Source organism: Lactuca sativa, chromosome 5 (assembly GCF_002870075.4).
Source record: "Lactuca sativa cultivar Salinas chromosome 5, Lsat_Salinas_v11, whole genome shotgun sequence".
Taxonomy (NCBI): domain Eukaryota; kingdom Viridiplantae; phylum Streptophyta; class Magnoliopsida; order Asterales; family Asteraceae; genus Lactuca; species Lactuca sativa.
Window position 1 is genome coordinate 271,123,015 of NC_056627.2, and position 10,014 is coordinate 271,133,028.

At 39.4% G+C, this 10,014-nt stretch overlaps 1 protein-coding gene across 1 annotated transcript; it reads right to left on the bottom strand.

Moving 5' to 3' along the window:
- Positions 1-5,348: 5,348 nt before the first annotated feature.
- LOC111912490 (uncharacterized) lies at positions 5,349-5,744 on the bottom strand. The gene has a single exon (XM_023908229.1). The coding sequence runs from the start codon at positions 5,742-5,744 to the stop codon at positions 5,349-5,351; it is 396 nt and encodes a 131-aa protein (XP_023763997.1).
- Between the last annotated feature and the right edge of the window lie 4,270 nt (positions 5,745-10,014).

The window sequence follows — 10,014 nt, forward strand, 5'->3', positions numbered from 1 at the left end:
GTCTCCCACTGACCCGGTGTCCTCGGTAGTACGGGCCCAATACTACCGACCACACCGCATCAGTGTTCATCCCAAGTCCTCCTCCCCAAACTTCGGGTAGTGAGTACTCTACTTCTGATATACACTATCCACTCGCATACTAGCAAAGCACCTCATATAAGCAAACTTCCCTAGACTAAGGCATCACAAATCAGGCCACCCTAGTCCTATCATGAATACCTAGTCTTCTAGCATGCATAACAATTCACATCATATAATATTGTAAGGTATTTTGGGGATCTTTACCGTTCGGGCGCTGACTGATCGTACACACTGCTTCTTTCTTGCTTACCACAAACCATTTACAAAAGTTTATGCCCTTATTTGAAAAGTTTCCTCAAATCCTCGGTTTGAGTTCAGTTACCCCCGAAGGTGCACCCGAATCTCTCAAACCAAGGATCTGATACCAATTGTAACAACTCAAATTTTTCATTTTTAAAACATAGTTGTTTCCATTTAAAACAAAGCATAAATAGTTTAATTAATCTGTCAAATACAGTTATTCAAAATCCCAAGATCATAAAAACAATCTTCAGTGTGTATCGATCACGCCGGCGCCTTCCCACGGTCCTCGCTAGTACCTGAAATACATGCACAACAACTGTAAGCATAAATGCTTAGTGAGTTCCCCAATATACACTTACGCACATACGCCTTTCCAGGCCCTGACCTTCCGGTCCTCAATACATCGCCTTCCGGCCCATAACATAATCGCCTTCCGGCCCATACATATTGCCTTCCGGCCCACATAACACACATAGCACACATATAACAAATAACTTACCACATATAGCATACATATCACATATCATATCTGACCTTCCGGTCACACAGTCAAACCCTTCCGGGTACAGTATAGTGAGAAGACTCACCTCGTATATGCTGAAAGCTAGCAACTCCTGAAATGACTCGTGCACAACCGACGAGCTACAACCTCCCTATAACATTACATAACTCATTAATACTTATATCTTCTAAGTGTGACTATCCCTAAGAAGTCAGACTTAGGTCAACTCTGGTCAACGGTCAACGGTCAGCTCGACCGGACTCGGCGAGTACCATGGCGACTCGGCGAGTCTAGTCGTCCTCCAACTTTCTGAGATTCCTTATCTACTCGTCGAGTACCCTCCTCGACCCGACGAGTTACTCCTGGAAGAATCGCGGGGCCACCCCGACTCCACTCGCCGAGTCTGAAGAACAACTCGGCGAGTCCCAGTGAATCTTCAAGCTACTCGCCGAGTCTGAAGAACAACTCGGCGAGTCCATGCCATGCAGACGAGTAACTGCTTCCTGAGATAGGTCTCGTCCCGAAATACACATGCATGGGACCTTATGGACCTCTAAAGGTCCTACTACAAGATTATAGTCGCTGGTTAACAAGGCACTACTTCATCTAATCACTAAATGGGTTCTATAAACCCTAATTTCATAAATACATCAATATAGCAGAGCATACACGAATTCTTACCTGGATGATGTATTCTCTGTATTCCCAATCCTCAGAATGTGACCCCTTGCTGCTCCTTTAGCCAATCCTTTCTCTTCCTTGCACAACCACTCTTCTATAACCAACAATGGCCTAAGATCCTTGCTCCAGCTGCACTAAATCAATTTAGGGTTCTTCTCAGAAGGCTAAAATGAACAATGACGGCCAATGAGTCCCTTTTATACGTCCCAAACCTGAACGGTTAGGGTTTCCGCTAAACAGCGTCGACTCGCCGAGTCCATACCTGGACTCGTCGAGTCCAGTCGCGATCCCGCGACCAAGTCTGCGATCCTACTCGGCGAGTCTAGGCTCCAACTCGCCGAGTCCCCTCTTAAACCACCCAAAAACATAATTTAATAATACCTGAGATTTCGGGCTGTTACATCTCTACAACAACATTAGCAACACCACGATATTTGGCCTCAACACTGGATCAAGAGATGGTGGTCTGGCATTTGGATGACCAAGAGAGGAGATTCTGACCAAGAAAAACACAATAACCAAATGTGAAGCGCCGAGTGGAAGGACAGCCTGCCCATTCCACATCTGATTAGGCAATGAGACTGCAAAATGGAGATACATATAACTGTAATCCATGATCCAGAGTACCTTGAACATAGCGAAGAATGCGCTTAAGAGCTACAAAGTGAGGCTCCTGTCGGTCGTGCATGTATAAATAAACTTGCTGCATATCAAAGGATATGTTTAGGCGCGTAAATATCAAGTATTTGAGAGCCCCGGCAAGACTACGATAAAGAGTCAGATCGGCAACGGGTGGACCTGTACCGTCAAATTTGGATGAAGTGTCGGCCGGTGTGTGAGCAGATTTACATTTAGATATTTTAGCATGGTCTAGGATCTCGGAAGCATATTTCTGTTGAGAGAGAAACATGCCATGTTGATCACGTGTGACTGCAATGCCCAAAAAATAGTTCAGATCACCCAAATCAGTCATGGAGAATTCAGACCGTAGCATGGTGATGACCTGTTGAAGAATACCTGGAGAAGAACCACTCAATACAATGTCATCAACATATAGAAAGAGATACACAATGTTCTATCCTTGGTGATAAATGAAGAGAGAAGAGTCAGATTTGATGTTGATGAAGCCAAAGTGTGTAATAAACTGAGCAAATCGATGGTACCACACCCTAGGTGCCAATTTCAGGCCATATAAAGAGCACTGCAGAAGGAAAACATGATCAGGACGGGTTGAGTCACGAAATCTGGGTAACTGATGCATGTAGACAGCCTCCTATCAATGCCCATGAAGAATGGCATTTTTGACATCCAACTGATGGACTGGCCAATGATGAGAGAGGGTGAGACTAAGAACCGTTCGGATGATAGCCGGTTTGGTAACTGGGCTAAAGGTCTCATCACAATCTATCCCAGGGCGTTGACTACGCCCATTAGCAACCAACCGTGCCTTGTAACGAGCTAGAGAACCATTTGCATTAAAATTATTTTTAAACAACCAAATACAATTAACAACATTAGCATTAGCGGGTCGAGGTACAAGTAACCAAGTGTCGTTAGAAAATAAGTGCATTATATTCATCTTTCATGGCATTTAACCAGTTGGCATCTCGAAAGGCTTCGGAGTAGGAACAAGGAACACTGGAAAGGGGGTTGTGAAATCAGTATGGAGATTTAGGCGTTCCACGGGTTTGTAAATGTCGTGGGATGCATGGGTTGTCATTGAATGGGTACGAGTGGTTGTTGGTGGGGGAGCTGGTGTGGCCGGAGGTTGCAATGGAGTAGAAGTGGTAGCCGATAGTGGTGCGCCAGGATGGTGGTTGGCGGGTTGAGGATTACTGGGTGAAGGAACCGGTTCGGGTAGATTTGTATCGGGTTCGATAACCAGGGCAGCGGGGTCGGTTGAATTGAGAGATGGATCGTTTCCGAGTGTTTGAGTGGTAGTGTGTGGGTCATTGAAGCAATTTTGGGAAGTGTCAACATCCAAAATATCATAGTCCGGTGAGGTACTCGGTGTCATGGAAGCAAAGGGAAACATCGTTGCATCAAAGGTCCCGTGGCGAGATATGATTATTTGTTTTGTGTGGAGGTTGAGGCAACGAAAGCCTTTGTGGTTTGATAAGTATCCAAGGAAAATGCATGGAAGTGACTGATGTTCAAGTTTGTTGACTTTATTGAGGTGAGGATAGCATAAACACCCAAAAAATGCATAGATGGGAATATCTGGGTTGTTTGTTATATAGCTTGTAAAATGAGGTGTTGTTGTGGAGGGTTAGATGTTTAAAAGGTGGGTCACCATGTGAAGAGCTTCAACCCGATAGGTTGGTGGGAGGTGGGCGTGAAAAAGTAAGGTACGCGTCATGTTGTTGAGCATGCATAGTATGCGTTCAGATTTACCATTTTGTTGAGAGGTGTAGGGGCATGAAAACTGCATGTGTATACTGTGGGTGTCACCCAGTTGATGAAATTGGTGGTTGCCATATTCTTTACCGTTGTCACACTGAAAGGTTTGTATGTCAGTTTGAAATTGATTTTGAACGTATGCACGAAAATGTAAAAACTTAGAGAAAGCATCAGATTTTTTTTGATAGGGTAAACCCACACAAAATGAGTAAATTGATCAAGAAAGATCACATAATATTTAATACCACTATGACTTTGTAGAGGGGAAGTCCAAACATCTGAATGAATTACTTGAAACAGAAACAAAGCATCTGTTTTAGATAACGAAAAATACAATCGTTTGTGTTTGCCAAGTTGACAAGCATGGCAAAACGAGGGAAAATCCCTTTTATTACATGAAATAGAATTACTAGAAATAAGATGCTTGAAAACTGGTTGTCCAGGATGACTAAGTCTTTGATGCCACAAAGAGAAGCTAACAGAGACAAAAGCTTGTGGTAAAGGTTTGGTGAACAGATAGAGATCCCCCATGCTATCACACCGAAAGAGGATTTGCTTGGTCTGAAAATCCTTTACAGAAAAACCAAATTCATCAAATTCAATAGAGCATTTTTATCACGAGTAAAACGACGAACACACATGAGATTTTTTATGATTTGAGGTGTAATGAAAATATATTTGAGGTAAAGGGGGCGATATGGATTATAAGGAAGGGTAGAGTCACCATTTTTGGTGATGGGAATACAAAATTTGTCCCCTACTAATACCGAGAAATTAGAAATAGTGCACGAATTGCTAAAAGACTTTAGAGTACCTGAATCGCGTGAAGGTGGGTGGTTGCTCTGGTCTCCATGTACCAATCTGCATTGACCAAGTTTTGCAGATAGTTGAGAACGCTTGCGATAATTTGGTGGGTTGGTCTATGGGGTACTGAAAAAACGGATAACTATTGGGCTGTTGACAAAGCAAGGCATGCTGTTGGGTTGGGGGCAAAGTAGTCTAGGGATGTGGACTAGGCTAGCCAGGGCCAGGAGACGATGTGGGTCATTGGGCCTATGGCTGAGACACATTCGGAGTGGGAAGGAGCCTATGGTAGTGCTGCTGCAGTTGTGGTGGAAACGCCATGAATGGCCAGGGGGTATATCCACCCCAATTAGGAGCTGGATTTTGAGGACTACCACGAGAGCGACCAACACCTCGTCCGCCAGACAGGCCACCGCGATCACCACGCGTACTGCAACCACCTGTATGACTGACAGAAGAACTTCCGTGATTGTTACATGGTCTTGATTGATGCTCGGTTTGAAGCACAGTGGGGGGAGGAGGGATTATCGAGGTGAGTTGCTTGCACGATTTGATTGTGGGTCTTCAACAATGATCGTTCGTCCATGGTCAGAATCGACCACATCTGAAGAAAGGTCGGTTTCGGCAATTAATACCGCTAGGTAGGTTTCACATGAGTATATTTTTCTGAGAGCCCATTAATTGCATAAGTGACCAGATTCTTTTCGTATACGGGGGCGCCAATATTGGAGAGTAAATCAACAATTGATTTGATGTGATTGCAATACTCCAAAATTGTCGAATCACCAAGCTGAATGTTTCTTAGTTCATCATCAAGCTCAATTGCCTTGACTTCTTTGTTTTCGTGAAAAAGGGCTTCAATGGTTGTCCTGGTTTCGGTTGTTGTAGCATCAGAAGTGATGATAGACTGAAGAACATATTGAGATAGGGTTCCATAGATCCATTGTTTAACAATGTTATCTACAGTATCCCATTCAGGATCATCGCCAAGTGCAATGGAGCTTGTGAGATGATTAGAGACTTTATAACACATCAATGAGTTTTAAAAAGTTCTTGTACAGGAATCATAATTCAATTGATTCATGTCAAGAAGGAGAGGAACATATGACGTAATGTTGGTGATGCCATAGATCCGATCTATGGGTCTAGGGGTAGAAGTATTGGCACCTGGTTCGTCTTTGTCCGACATGATGCAAGAGAATGAGATGGTCGTGAAGATGTTGAAGAAACAACAGAAGACAGGGGAAGAGAAGTTCGGTGAAGACAATATGCTTGGAAGGATCGGCGTGAGAAGAAACCACTAGGGTTTTTTTTTTTTTAAAAGAAAACAACTCTGATACAATGTTTGAACGTATTTTCTCATCAAGTCGTATATTGCCTTCATAATGAAATATATACTGAAAATATAAAGGGCTCGGTACAAATACATGTATGGGCTAACTATAATAAAAATACATGGGCTTCTGAAACTAATACAAATAAATTATGTGTCTAATGACAGGTCTAATAGTTTCACCGTATAGAAGAACCGCCTACTTTAGAAGTAAAAACATCAATGACATATCTAGCTAAAGCAAAGCAAATGAATATGCTCTTGAATCATCGACTTCTCAAATCCATTCATCATCTTTATCCAAAAGAAGAAAAACCAAGTAGGCAAAGCAACTGAATACACTCCCATACTTAATTGAAACCAAAATGTAAACAACTAGAGTATGATTAAAGACCATGATAAAGAACTAAACGAAATGATAATCACTTTAAATAAGTATGGTAAAAGGTATAATAGATTTGCCATGTGATCAAATTCAGTTTCCACGTCATCAAAATATGTCCAAATCAGCATAGGTTGCACATTGTCATCTTTCTGCCGACAAATGACTAGAATTAAAAATAAAAAATTCTTAAGTGGTTTCAATGATATAATAGCTTTGTTTGAAGTATAGGCAAGAATATTAGAAGCAAACTAATTAATAGATAAAAAAAAGAACAAAAAACTATTATGTTGTTGCAAAGCGAAATTGTCACTATTAAATAATTGAAAGGTGTGATTGTTAACAAAAAGTTACATGATGAAAAGTCAAAAAGATCAAATGGACTATTATTAGAAAGGCACATCTGAGCGCATATTACGATTGCCGACACTTTTGCCTATTTTAATCAACACATTATCTCATAAACATTGAACGGTTATGTTGCAGGGTTAATGTGGTAAAACAATCACTCATATTATCAAAATTGGCATAAGATATTTAACAAATACCATTTTCTTTTACCTTTTTAACAAAACTATTTATTAATTTTATAATGTGTTCACTGTGAATTGCAAAATTGTTTTTTGAGTGGCCTCCTCAATGATAAAAAAAAAAATTGTCTTTAAGGGTTATCCACAATAATATAATTATCATATTTAAATATCAAACAAATAACCCGATTACTCATCCTCGTTATGTTCTTTAATATTCCTTAAAGAATTATCTTAAGGGTTATCTCCTATATTGAATTTGCCGCGCTCGAAAAGTAGAGACTAAGCTTCATCCATAACTTTTGCATACGAGCTTCGTTTTTGACGTTATTTATATCCACGCGTAGGTAAAAATAAAATCTACAACTTTCCTTTTTACTCCGTCGGCTAATTCTCGATCGATCTTAAATTTAACAGTAGGAGGCGATTACACTGTTAAATGTCCGCGTAAAATTCATAACTTTTACATACGGACTCCGTTTTCGTCTGTCTTTTTGTCGTTGAGTTCCTATTAATGAGATATTAAACTCTCATTTAGGTCGCGTAAGCCAAAAACCGTTCGAACTAAAATTCGAGTTTCGGTTCATGCACCGCTATGCCAAATCTTACAAAAATCATAACTTCCTCATACGAAGTCAGATTTGGTCGTTCTTTTTATGGACACTCTCGGTTTAACATTTTCTACAACTTTTTTTTAGATCGCTAAGGCTAAAAGTCGCTCTATCATAAATTCACTATTTACAATTCCCGGTATCGTGCTGGTTCCGTCGTGAAACTTCGACGGGTCATAACTTCTTCGTTATAACTTGGATTTCGGCACTCTTTATATGTACGGAAACCTTGTAACATAATACAACTTGGTTAAGATTATTTATTTTAAATAATCTTTTTCCGAAAAGTCGTTTTCGACCCCTATTATCTCTAAATTGACTAGCCCGGATCTACGAGCGTTACAATTTTATCTTCTTCAATCTTCCAAGCCTCCAAAGTTTCGTCTTTTTCCACTTTTAGTCCTAATTCTTCAAAATGACTTATTGTGGCTGCAAAATACAATTTAATCTCATAAGTACCATTATTCCATGCAAATAACCAAAAATATGTACAAAAATGTATTCAAATATTGCCTAAAAGTATGTATAAATATGATAATATCAAAACACCCCACACTTATTATTTGCTTGCCCGCAAGCAAAACTATTTATTTTTAATTCAAACATTCATCACTAGCATCACATAGAACAATCCATTTTGTTTTCAGCCATTATACAAAGACCTCAATGCATATATTTGTGTCTATAATTCCTAAAACTTCCCACTCCTAAATACTCACAATCCTTATGAACTTTTCACCCCTTAGTTTATGCCACACTCATTTCTGCAACCCTCCAAATCAATCCTCAAAACTCTTTCTTAACCTCAAGGTATTTTTGATTAAGCAACCCAAACATACATAATGTAGAAATTGCAACTTTTGATACCAAATTGGAGCTCTTGGAATTCTTCACTTCTTTTATATTTGATTTTTGATTTCTTTGAATTCACCACCTTCTTTTTTCGATTTTTGGTATCTTCAATTTTTTTCTTTTGGAATTTTGATCTTTTGATCTTCATACTTGATAGCTCTAAAATTCTTCAATCGGTAATTTCTCTCTTTTTTTCACATGTATCTCACTTTTTTTTCTTTTTCACTCAACGTTGTTTAACTTCAACCTTTGTTGCTTAAAGGTATTAGTCTATGTGCAATGACTAGATAAGCTTTCCTGGATAGATTTCAGGTTTAGGCTGCAAAACATATTATGCCATAAAAACTTTCAGACTGCCTTTTCATAACTCATGGCTTTTCATTAAGACTTGGGAAGCCACAAATATATTATAACATATATTGGCTCGGTTAAACATTTGAGCTCTAATCGGATCATCCCATATAACACTAGAAACTTAAGTTCAAATTATCACTAGATAAAATTTTTAGATTATTATTTCAAATCCATTTTTAAAATTTTCAAATTTTAAGAATTTTTATAATTTTCTAGCAATTTACTCTTTCAACCCCTACCGCACACTTATTACATACAAAGCCCTCATTGTATGCATAAAATAAATTAAAAACAAGAAAAGGGAGAAAGAAAAAGGAACAAACTCCAATGGGGTAATAGTGGCGAGATCGAATTCTTCACGTGTGAGATAAGTTGTGCATATTAAATACAGACATCTTCTAATATGGAACTTGGATGTTTAAAAATTGAGATATGCAAATACGCCGACAAAAATTATGAATCGAGTCTTCAATCTTCAACAAATGTGGTGTAGAAAAATCTCCAAAGTATAAAAAGTCAATGTGGGAAAGCATACGCCACATGGAATGGTGTAGAAAAGAGGGAAAATTGGACTTCTGCATTCCACGTCGTGGTGTAGAATTACACGATGTGGTATCAAATAACTCTATTTTCTGAAATCGTGTATTGATCTGAATCCACGACGTGTAATTGGTGTCCACGTCGTGGAAACTGGGTATCACAGAAATCACTTTTCTTTAAATGAATGTAATGTGCACTTGTGTCTTAACATATTAAGACCCTTATGAACTGCATATATCTTGACTCATACCTACTCTCTTCTCTCTCGATTAAACCCACATTTATCTAAGATCGTGGGTCTCGACTCTCGACTCTAAATGACACGACTAATCGTGTTAATGCTCTCATATCTCTAAGGTTCCTTAGTCACGTTTTTATCTAACCAAATCTGAAATAATAACCAAAAGAAGTAGACAAGAAACGTAACAGCTCACCTCATGTTTTAGGAAGAAAATGAGGAATCACACGTAGACGAACCCAAGCATTCTCCTGCTCTACGGAGCTAGAGTTGGGGTTGCTTGACGCTCTTCTCCTTTCGAGTGAATTACTTATGCTCGGATGCCTTTGATCAAATGGAAGGATGGATGCCAGCCTTTAGCAACTTCATTCAGTATATTCCTTCTACCCAGCTCTATAGATGAGAGACTACCAAACTTAGAAAGAGGGGTCCCCAGTATGTGATTGAGTCAAGTTGTCCAGTA

Coding starts and splice junctions, on each gene's coding strand:
- LOC111912490 (XM_023908229.1), bottom strand. CDS start 5,744: ATGTGTTATAAAGTCTCTAATCATCTCACAAGCTCCATTGCACTTGGC.